At 41.8% G+C, this 12,500-nt stretch overlaps 1 protein-coding gene across 4 annotated transcripts in view; it reads left to right on the top strand.

Moving 5' to 3' along the window:
• VTI1A (vesicle transport through interaction with t-SNAREs 1A) overlaps positions 1–12,500 on the top strand; it is a 329,342-nt gene that overhangs the window by 79,173 nt on the left and 237,669 nt on the right. For 2 of the 4 annotated variants that reach the window (XM_075842767.1, XM_075842769.1), the window contains exon 5: positions 627–647. The exons of the other annotated variants lie outside the window; for them this stretch is intronic. In XM_075842767.1, the coding sequence (XP_075698882.1) occupies positions 627–647 (21 nt within the window). The remainder of the gene's footprint in view (positions 1–626; positions 648–12,500) is intronic. 4 annotated transcript variants of the gene reach the window in all.

Here is a 12,500-nt window from a genome sequence, read left to right as displayed (position 1 = left end):
TCCAGACGCCACTTTGTTGTTGTTGTCACAGACTATTGCACCACTTAACTTGGACCGCTGTGCAGCAGAACGTTCCTTTCATACTCCTGTGGGCACCACGCCATGCCCGCTATGCCCACTTTACATTTGTTTTTGTGGGACGGGCCAGAGGTTTTTTTTTTTCTTGATAAATTTTCCTGCGGCCTAAGTAGTTGTCCCTGTCACCACCTAAAATAGCGGTGAGACGGGGTGACTCGGTGTAAGTCTATATGATAAAGAACACCGAGGCGAAAACCTTTTTTTTTTTTTCTTTGTAACCGAGTTCCACCGAGCCATTCCCCTCTACTTGATGATCGTGTCTTAGATGTGCTTTTAAAAGAGAATCCCAAACCATTTTTTCTGTTTAATGTGACAGTATGAGAAACTGATCTTTAGTCACTCACAAAAAAATGGCAAAAAGAAAAAAAAAAAGCGCCCGGAACGTCGTCAATGTTTGGCTCTTTTAATGTGTTTGTCTGTGATTTCCTAAATGCTAAACATGTAAACAGATAAATTGTCAGTGTTAATTCTGGATCCTGTCACACAACTGATCTCTCTCTCTTGCCTTTTCTTTCCTTTTTATCTCTCTTTGTGCATTCTCGTCGCAGTTGATAAAATTACGGGAAGAGGTGAGTGCTTCCGAGCTCCGTGTTCGCCACCCCCTTTCCGCCACTCACTCATGCTTGCATAGACTTTCAAAGCTCCGTTTGCTAAAACTTGACTTTGTTCATTCAGGTTTTTGAAAGGGATACACTGCACAGATTACACCAAATTACATTTCACCCGCTAATGTTTGCTCCCTCCCAGGTGATTTATTCTAACTGTTTTGATCCCCAATGCAAATCGTAGCTCTATGTTTAAAGGGATTGTCCAGTTTAGAAAACCCATATATATGCCCTTTTATTGAATTCGTGGTTAATAGAGGGGGCTCGTCTGTTCAGGATCCTCATCTTTTGGGCATAGTGGAGAGCGGTTACATAGAGTCTCGCTCTCGCTCTCTCGTCCTGTCCTGTCCTGTATTACACAGACAACAATTGATGTGAATGGACACTGTGTAATACTTTATTTCTCCTGTGGTGGCACTGCAGGGAAACTGAACACTTGCTGTCAGGTTTCTCCACAAATCACAGCTGATCGCTGGTGGTCCCAGCAGTAGGAAACTTTGTGATCAGCTTATTGTCAAAGAAAACGTCTAAAAAGTAGAAATTGTCCAAACTCCTTTTAACTTGACATACAAACTTGGGATTAGGAAGGGGAGTCTGGTGCACAATTTAGATAAAGGTGGCCATAGACCAGCCAATTATTCACCTCTTACCGGTATGTCTAAGGCCGGTCGTTAGATTGATCCTTAGTGCATCTTTGGTGGTGTTTGACAATAAAGATTTTCATTGGCTGTAGGTTTAAAAACTTCTGGTGATTGACGACAATTTACGAAGATTTTGCAAATGTACCATTTATTGCATGACCGTGGGGAAATCGTCCCAGTTATTGCACTTGTCTTTGCATGTATGTGGCCTTTAAAAGTTTATTTATTAGCCTTTGAATAGTCATGTGACGAAAGGAAACCCCCAAGCACTAAAGGCCTTACTGGACACTTCATTTTTTTAATTTTTATAAGTGAACACTCCAGGGGGGCGGTGCATGACACAGGGATTTAAAGAACACCAAAGATAGAACCCATGCTCCGCCCCTTCAGGCCTTGCACCAGATCGAACACCGGGTATAACTTTTCTTTTCTTGGAGGGTTCCTTGAATTAGGCGGCTCATAGATGGCGGTTTTGATATGAGTTCCATTGTTTTTCCAACTAGACTCACTACTATAGAAAACTTGATTGGCTGTACAGAAAATTATCAGCAATGGAAGTAATATCCATAGTTTGTAGAAAAAATAAATGAATGCAAAAATAGGTGCAAATTTTATGTAAACAATCTCCCGTCATCGGGGCCATCCGTTAATTTGTTTGTCGTTATGGGTATTCCCATCTTAGACCGAAATGGCATAGCCACGGGATATGGCATAAATGTGTGATAGATGCGAGTCCCACCTATTATTTGGCTGTTTCTGTAACTCCCCTAGAACACCATGAAGAGACTCGATCACGCGATCGCCTCTCTATTCCTTCTGTGACTGGATGCGGCGGCCGGCGACCCACCACACCAGGCGAGCTGGGGGACACCTGTTCCCAGAGCTGGGATATGCCATGAATGTCTATAATGGGGATATTCACACACGCGTCATGGCTTCTTTCCATAATGACTGCTGTAGCAAACCTGTTTTTGATTAATCCAGCCGGATCCCTTTGACTTATAATGAAATCTATGAGTGTTTTTTCAGTTTTGACAATAAAGTTTGTTGATAAAGCGGGAAGCACATGGTTGGCTGTGTTTTTTGTTTTTATACGACCCCCCTGCTTGGCACGCCTGGGTTTGCTCCTTGTTCATGTGTCGTGTATGTCACAGCTCTGTGAGGTCACGTTATAAGCAGCGGACACGCGGGGATCCCGTATATACGTGGTCAGTGGAGCATATTGTTATGAGACGGTAGAATGACTCCGGTGTGTGATCTTAAACTAAAATACCAACTATCTTAGAGTTTAGACTTTTGCTCCAAAATTGTTTTAGAGAAATTGTATTAAAAAAAACTATTACCTGTTCTTTCAAATCTTGGAAAAACTTTTATGCAACAGAATATGCAAGATATTGTGTTGCATAAAAGTTTTTCCAAGACTTTAAAGAACAGGTAACAGGTTTTTTTTAAGCCAAATTGTTTTTTGTTTTTTTACCCCAGTTTTTGCATCTCAGAAATTCTGTAAATAAAACAAGTGTGTTCCCAATGACATATATTTTTTTTATTGTTATTGTTGCCTATATTTTTTCTTTATTTTACTTATTAAAATGTAAAATAAATAAAATAAGTAACTTTGATTACAATTATCCTGCCCTTTGGTGTATGCTGCTCCCAGGCACGCAAATCCTGTGTGTAGTCTGATCCTGCCGTCATGTGCTGGTCTCCTGCTTCTTACTGACCTGGATCTGTAGAGACTTCTTTAGGCCTTATTCACACGGCCATGCCCGTATTCACGGTCTGTGATTACCGGCACGGCTGGCAACCACGGATAGCCACCCACATTTTCGGCCGTGCTCCCAAAGGAGCATGGTCCGTACAAGCAACAGATAAGGCATGTCCTGTCTTTTGCTGAGGCTTTCTAAGGCCCGGACGCCTTCCTGCAAATGCACATGAAGGTGTCTGTGGTCAATAGAGATGAATGGATCTGCAATTACGGACTAAATCTACGGTCGTGTGCATGGAGCCTTAGTCCGAGCAGGTCAATGTTCTCCACGCAGCAGGTTCCAGATCCACAAAGTCGCAGCTTTGTCAGTGTGAGAGAGAGAAGATTCTCAGGGAACATCCACTGAGCTCTGAACTTGCAGCACCACAAGCGGATATGTCTGAAAAAGCAAAAAACAAAACAAAAGATAAGTGTATATAAATTCATATAATAGAGGTGTTTAGTGGTCCATATATCATATATAGGTTCATGTGCTCAAATACCATTTATTGCCCCATGTATTATATACAGCACTGTGCAAACTTATATTGTATACTGATCCATGTATTGGTCCATATATTAGACATTGTATACTGGTTTGTAATATAAACCACGCAATATAATGCTCCATACATCATGTGTCCTGGATGCTGTACCCTATAGTTTATACTGGCCCATACATATATTATTTACTGTGCTATGTAGGATTCCATATATCGTGTAGTGGTCCATGTCCTGTGCCATATATAGTATTTAATGGGCCATATATTATATACGGTGCCATGTTGTGTCTGCGCTGGTTTATATATGGTATATACATGATCTACCCCTATTCTAGAACAGATTTTTTTTTGTTTTACTGGTTTGCATCATTTTTAGGTCAGACATCAGCAGAATGGTACATTAGAGTTGTCACCGCCTCGTCTCGCCTGCGTCCTTCTTCTAGAACGCCACCATTTTCTTCAGACATTTGATATTGAAATCTCCCTTATTCCTCGTCCTCGGTGGAGTAATATATTCCGTTTCTTCCCCCCTGTAATTTTATGTGGTAGAAACTGAGTCCACAATTCGTCCTTTAAAGTATTCCATCATTTGCCATATGAAAGTGGTTAAAAGCACGAGGAATATCTACATTGTCTTTTGTAACATTGATACGGCTTTCATCTCATCCAAATAACAGGAGCCGACTCCATGTAATCAAAAGCCGCTATTATGATTTCTAATGAGAATTACAAGGAACAAAAAAGGAATTCCTCGTATTCTCTCTGCTCGTTTTTTGTGCCGTGTGCTTTTATACAATATAGTTACTGCCTGTTACATTATCAGAAGGGGACGTTACCCTGATACCACCCTCAGCCGGGACCGGCACTACAGGATACAGTTGGATAGGAGCCCATGACGTACCGAGGAAGGTTTTGAGTTCACTTTGGACCCTTATAGGGGTTCTCCCCTTTAGACAATCCCTTTTTGTTAGAGTCCCCAGACTATGAACTGATCACAAGGCGATTGCGGCTAATCCCAGTAATCGGCTGTAATATGCAGTGGAAACCGTCAGCAAGTGTTAGATTAAATTTCCCTGCAGCACCACCACAGGAGAAATGAAGCATTACACGATTTGTGTAATGTACAGAGGCGTCGGGTCCTCCACAGTAAGAGACGCACATTGCAGCCATTCTCTTACAGTTAATCGGGTTAAGGGTCCTTAAAGGTTTATTCCCATCACAGACATTTATGGCGTATCCGAATAGCTTGTATGGGAATTACAGAAACATCCGATTACGACTGATCAGCTGTTTTTGTAACTCCCATTGAAGAGAAAGCAGAGAACCGCGCACATGCGACCCCCAGTCTCAACATAGGTGCGGGTCCCAGAGCTGCCATTAATGTCTTATGGGAATAGCCCTTTAATCTCCTATCCATTAAAACATGTGGTCATATGGGTTGTTCTTCACCCATTGCATAGCTTGACCCGGAGTGACCACATGGACCTGACATTCATAGTCCTGTTATTCCTTATTCTGCTGCCCTGAATATCTAACACAGTCTAGCCAAATTTCTACTAATTCAGTGCGATTATCATCTTGTAATAATTTGATTTGGAAGAAATTCAGGACAATCCGGTTCGATGTTAAATTTTTTAATTGTTTTCTATAGGAGATAATATTATAGTAGTTATATTCTTGTATATAGGGGGCAGTATTATAGTAGTTATATTCTTGTATATAGGGGCAGTATTATAGTAGTTATATTCTTGTATATAGGGGCAGTATTATAGTAGTTATATTCTTGTATATAGGGGGCAGTATTATAGTAGTTATATTCATTTATATAGGGAGCAGTATTATAGTAGTTATATTCTTGTGTATAGAGGCAGTATTATAGTAGTTATATTCTTGTATATAGGGGCAGTATTATAGTAGTTATATTCTTGTACATAGGGGCAGTATTATAGTAGATATATTCTTGTATATAGGAGCAGTATTATAGTAGTTATATTCTTGTGTATAGGGGCAGTATTATAGTAGTTATATTCTTGTATATAGGGGCAGTATTATAGTAGTTATATTCTTGTATATAAGAGCAGTATTATAGTAGTTATATTCTTGCATATAGGAGGCAGTATTATAGTAGTTATATTCTTGCATATAGGAGGCAGTATTATAGTAGTTATATTCTTGTATATAGGAGGCAGTATTATAGTAGTTATATTCTTGTATATAGGGGCAGTATTATAGTAGTTATATTCTTGTATATAGGGGGCAGTATTATAGTAGTTATATTCTTGTATATAGGGGAGCAGTATTATAGTAGTTATATTCTTGTATATAGGGGCAGTATTATAGTAGTTATATTCTTGTATATAGGGGCAGTATTATAGTAGTTATATTCTTGTATATAGGGGGCAGTATTATAGTAGTTATATTCTTGTATATAGGGGAGCAGTATTATAGTAGTTATATTCTTGTATATAGGGGCAGTATTATAGTAGTTATAATCTTGTATATAGGGGGCAGTATTATAGTAGTTATATTCTTGTATATAGGAGCAGTATTATAGTAGTTATATTCCTGTATATATGGAGCAGTATTATAGTAGTTATATTCTTGTATATAAGAGCGGTATTATAGTAGTTATATTCTTGTATATAGGGGCAGTATTATAGTAGTTATATTCTTGTATATAAGAGCAGTATTATAGTAGTTATATTCTTGCATATAGGAGGCAGTATTATAGTAGTTATATTCTTGTATATAGGGAGCAGTATTATAGTAGTTATATTCTTGTATATAGGAGCAGTATTATAGTAGTTATATTCTTGTATATAGGAGCAGTATTATAGTAGTTATATTCTTGTATATAGGGGTAGTATTATAGTAGTTAAATTCTTGTATATAGGGGGCAGTATTATAGTAGTTATATTCTTGTATATAGGGGGCAGTATTATAGTAGTTATATTCTTGTATATAGGGGCAGTATTATAGTAGTTATATTCTTGTATATAGGGGCAGTATTATAGTAGTTATATTCCTGTATATAGGAGCAGTATTATAGTAGTTATATTCTTGTATATAGGGGCAGTATTATAGTAGTTATATTCTTGTATATAGGAGTAGTATTATAGTAGTTATATTCTTGTATATAGGGGGCAGTATTATAGTAGTTATATTCTTGTATATAGGGAGCAGTATTATAGTAGTTATATTCTTGTATATAGGGGCAGTATTATAGTAATTATATTCTTGTATATAGGAGGCATTATTATAGTAGTTATATTCCTGTATATAGGAGCAGTATTATAGTAGTTATATTCTTGTATATAGGGGCAGTATTATAGTAGTTATATTCTTGTATATAGGAGTAGTATTATAATAGTTATATTCTTGTATATAGGGGGCAGTATTATAGTAGTTATATTCTTGTATATAGGGGCAGTATTATAGTAGTTATATTCTTGTATATAGGGGCAGTATTATAGTAGTTATAATCTTATATATAGGGGCAGTATTATAGTAGTTATATTCTTGTATATAGGAGGCAGTATTATAGTAGTTATATTCTTGTATATAGGGGGCAGTATTATAGTAGTTATATTCTTGTATATAGGAGCAGTATTATAGTAGTTATATTCTTGTATATAGGAGCAGTATTATAGTAGTTATATTCTTGTATATAGGGGCAGTATTATAGTAGTTATATGCTTGTATATAGGGCGCAGTATTATAGTAGTTATATTCCTGTTCATAGGGGGCAGTATTATAGTTATATTCCTATTTAATTGATCGATTTTCTATATACTCATCTCTTGTAACTGGACTTATAAAGCAACAACCACTTTTGAGGCTAAGCGTTCTTGTCTCTTCCCCTCCCCCGCGTTTGTTGGTATTACATACGCGGTACGTTATGTAGAGGATGACGCTGCGCTCAGGAGGAAAGCTCCGCCAGGGTTTACATGAAATCTGTGCTGAGACCTGATGGGAGGGATAACTGGTATAAGATCTTCACCATGTCACACGGTGATGATTTCTGCACCAGTTGAGTTAAAATCAACAGCGTCTGGAATTGTCTTTCAAGATGATTTATTTCTTAGGTGAAAGCCACTATATATAATATTGAGACGATTTCCGCTTTCCTCGCGGGGGGAACATGATGCAGATGCAGTTGGTTTTGTTGTATTTATTCTCTTTACCATTTTTGGTGTCCCCTTCCGTATATTCATTTGTGTTGTGCAGATAATGTCGCCCGTCACATCTGGACATAAGGGCCGGCCCATAATCTATAATGGTGAATGGATAAGCCCTTGATTTGTGAAATGGATCAATATACTCCCAAGTATCGGACAGCCTGGAGCTGATGGCTTTGCTCCCCCGGCCGGTCTACGTCTGTGTGGCGGGCGTCGTGTTATACAGAATATAAGGCCTCGGCTCGCGCTCGTTCACGGCTCTCATCCCTCCATAAATGTGTAACAAGCAGAGAAAGTGTAGAAATCACCACGGCGGATCCTGGTTGTCAGGACCCTGGATTGTGCTAGTAACACTGAGCAGAGTACATGAGGCGCAACGAGGGGGGGGGGGCACAAAAAATCCCATCATTAGGAATCTGATCATATTCCAGCGAGCGCTGCGTACACCGCGCCGCCGCGGCCTTTCATTTTCAGATCTAGGTTGAATCCTGACAGAGGGACCTTCATGGGAAGAGCTTGTTGGCTAAGTTAAATCTCAAATGCTTCACCGTGCAAAAACTTGTCGTCAGAACTTCCTCCCGATAGCTGCAAAGCTTCAGTTGGAGAGTAAATCACCTTCCCTGTCTGCCGGTACAAAGGCATCGCAGCAACAATCTGGGGGATAAAAAAGCCGCGCTCTCTCTAGAACCACCACTTCCTCGCCTGCCTGCTCCTTTTGTTTCTGTCTAATGAAAGACAGGCGGGTAGGTGTACGCAGGTAAGGAGTTTGCCAGCTGCTTGAAGATTTCCCCCATGCAGTCGGCTTCCATAATAACCTTAAAACACCCCCGTTGTTTGTTCGCTTTGCCTCCCTAAATTGGGCGGTGATTTTTTTCGTCTTTCCTGCCGGTGTTTCATGTCACTCGCCGCTCACCTGTTGACAGTTTGCAGCTGGAAATATTTTATTTTTTTTACTTAATGTCTTCTGTCCCTGTTTGATGACCCGGCTTCATAGATACAACAGAGTTTTTTTAATGTGTCCTGGTCCCGTGCTGCAGGACGGTACCAGGACTGCGCTCCTCCTGCGGTCTTCACCTCGGTCATATACCGGTATAGATTGGAGTTGAGGCGCTGCTGGGTCTATCCCGCCCCTTAAGTGATTGCGTTTCTTGAAGGAGTAGTTTCTCTATTGAAATAAATATAAAGGGAAAAAATAATCTGCAGTTAGGCCCCATGCACACGGCCGTATTTTTAATACTGTCCGGAAGTACGGATCTGTAGTGATCCGTAAATCATCCGCATATACGGAAGAGTGTCCGTAAATACCGTCTGTAGTGCGTCCGTATTTACGGATCGACAAAAAACAGGAAGGAATCTTGGGTGATCCCCCTGGCATTGCGTTGCTAAGTTTCCGTACTTACGGACAAAAAAAAAGGACCTGGTCTATCATTTCTATGGCACGGACACCCATCCGTAAAAATATGGAAAGGTGTCCGTAGCCCATAGAAATGAATGGGTCCGTAATTACGGATGAAAAATACGGTCGTGTACATGGGGCCTAAATCGAAGGCTCTGCTCACACTCGTCATGACGGCTTTGACGGTTCTGTTTTGAATTTAATTTGACAGATCTTCTTGATTTATTATGGGACCATCGGGTTTTTCTCTTTTGGGGAGGGGGTGTTGACAAGAATGGGGCTACAAAATGAAACGGAAACCCGACCGAGGGAGACCTGCCCTCGGCTGTCTTTAAAGTTACGTTCTTTATATCTGTGTTTGGGGGAGCTGGATGACCACCAGTATGGCTGTTGTGGCTCCGCACAGGTTGTCCTCCAGCTTTTCTGGAACCGCGGCCGCTATTTTGTCATGAGGGAGACTTAACGTTCAGGGCTCATTACCAAAGGTTGAAACTTCTGGCCGTTCTTTGTAGCATCCCTCCGCCTTGGCTGATTCTGGTGAATCCTGAACCGGACAGACCCCCTTCTATTGCCTCAGGAGGGCTAACTAGGCATTTGAAAAGGGGGCGATCTAAATCGGTAGTTTATTGGCATATATGTATAACGGAGATCAGCTCCACACTTAGGGACCCCCTTCTCCCCAACGCTTTTTATAACCATGATGTGCGCCCAGGCCCATTAGTGCCAACATGGAGAGCCGCCAAACACTTTACCCAGTGAGCACTGCTTCATTTCACTTATACAGCTCCGCCTTGTTAGTAATAGCAGTATATAGGGTGGAGTACCGCAGCATGTCCTCAGTGCCGCCAGTGCCTAAATCACATAGAGGAGCAGTCATGATCGCCCACAATATCTCCTCTACTCTCTCCAGTCCTAGAATACATAAAGCGACTTCAACTACACCAACTGCTGTTATTGCCAGGAAGAGCAGCCAAGGGGAGTTTGATTTCCCTGCAGCTGCTGTTACTGGTATCGCTCCTACTAATCAGGCATTCGAAGTGTATTGAGAATATGCTTCATGTATGTTAACACTGTTCACTATAGCATTGTATTTAAAGGGGTCTCCGCTTTGTACATTCCCTACTTGTTAGAAGGGTCCCCTGTCAATAAGATGATTACAAAGTCTTCCCCCTGCTCGGACCCCCAGCGATCAGCTGTGATCTGTGGGGAAACCTGGCAGGAAGTGTTGTTTCCCTGCAGCGCCACCACAGGAGAGATTAAGCATTGCACATGTCTGTGTAATACAGGCAGGTCCTCCAGAGAGAGAGAGAGAGACGCTCTATGTAACTGCTCTCCACTCTGACCAAGAGATGAGGCTCCTGAACAGACGACCCCCCTCTATTACCTCAGAAGCCCCTAATAGGGTGTATGACAACGGTTTTTCTAAACGGGACACCCCTTTAATTGTTCCATATCAATGATTGGTTGGGTCGTAATGATGAATGCTGTTTATATGCGCACTTTGTATAGGTTGAATATATATAGCTCTCACGGGGCGGACACGCTGCATAAAGGCACACAGCGTATCCGCACCGGTGGCCGCAGGGATTTCCAGGCGAAAAACCGCACCAAATTGTGGTGCAGTTTTTTGCCTGTAATATCCGCTGTGGAAAACTGCAGCATTGGCAGTCCGGCCTACAGGGGTGACGTTCCATCCCAGGCGACGCTGCAGCGGCAGTCACATGGGATCAAACGTCATCCCAGGGGGACGGCCTGCAGAACGTCTGAGGTAAGTATAAGGTGTTTTTTTTTTTTGTTTTTTTTTCTAAGTTGCCATTTTTGTGGCGTAATCGCTGCGATTCCACTGCAAAAGTCGCAACACTTGACTTTTTGTTGCAGGTTTTAGGTCCCAATTGAATTCAATGGGGAAAACTCACATCAAAATACTGGCGATTCCGCAACCACAATTGACATGCTGAGGCTCAAACGGCACCGCAGGTCACTTTGTGTGCTTTTATATGTTACTACGTTTTTGGAGGTTGACACCCCCCAGCCCCCCAACTTTTGGTGCCGTCTAATACATCTCACACCTGAGAGCCGAGACAATGCAACCACCTATAGCTCTTTCTATAGGATCCCCCATAGATCGTGACCGTCTGTGACACAGTAGAAGCTTTATAATATCCAGTAATACTTTATTGGACATTTGCAAAAAAAATAAAAATAAAGAATTCTATTATTTGAAGCTTTGGAAATACCGGATCCGCCGCCCGGCGTCCGTTTGATGCTCGGTGGATTGTTTGCAGATTATGGTTTAATTGCGGATTTGCATAAAATTGAACACAAACGTCACTTATATCGCTTCATTATAAAAATACATTTCTTAGGTGACAGTGAAGTGAAGGAAAATTCTACAATTAGTGCTTCGTGCTCACAGTTTATATCTCCTCACTGACAGTATATAATCTCTGAGAGTCACAAATACAGCACCGGGCCGTAATATGGGAATGTGCAGTAATATAATATCATCACAGCCCGGTACATGCAGCTGTGCCAGGGACTACAACCGGTGCCACTCAGCAGCCCCGCACGTGTCCTGTACCCCAAGTGTCAGTGTCATTATCCTGTACCCCAAGTGTCCGTGTATCCTTATCCTGTACCCCAAGTGTCCGCGTATAATTATCCTGTACCCCAAGTGTCCGCGTGTCATTATCCTGTACCCCAAGTGTCAGTGTCATTATCCTGTACCCCAAGTGTCCGTGTATCCTTATCCTGTACCCCAAGTGTCCGCGTCTCATTATCCTGTACCCCAAGTGTCAGTGTCATTATCCTGTACCCCAAGTGTCCGCGTCTCATTATCCTGTACCCCAAGTGTCCGCGTCTCATTATCCTGTACCCCAAGTGTCGGTGTATCCTTATCCTGTACCCCAAGTGTCAGCGTGTCATTATCCTGTACCCCAAGTGTCCGCGTGTCATTATCCTGTACCCCAAGTGTCCACGTGTCATTATCCTGTACCCCAAGTGTCTTGGTTGTCATTATCCTGTACGCCAAGTGTCCGCGTCCCATTATCCTGTACCCCAAGTGTCCGCGTCTCATTATCCTGTACCCCAAGTGTCCGTGTCTCATTATCCTGTACCCCAAGTGTCCACGTGTCATCCTGTACCCCAAGTGTCCGCGTCCCATTATCCTGTACCCCAAGTGTCCGCGTCTCATTATCCTGTACCCCAAGTGTCCGTGTCTCATTATCCTGTACCCCAAGTGTCCGCGTGTCATTATCCTGTACCCCAAGTGTCCGCGTGTCATTATCCTGTACCCCAAGTGTCCGCGTGTCATTGTCCCGTCCCCCAAGTGTCCGCGTGTCATTGTCCCGTCCCC

Source organism: Rhinoderma darwinii, chromosome 11, assembly GCF_050947455.1.
Source record: "Rhinoderma darwinii isolate aRhiDar2 chromosome 11, aRhiDar2.hap1, whole genome shotgun sequence".
NCBI lineage: Eukaryota > Metazoa > Chordata > Amphibia > Anura > Rhinodermatidae > Rhinoderma > Rhinoderma darwinii.
This window is presented reverse-complemented; position numbering and strand designations above follow the sequence as displayed.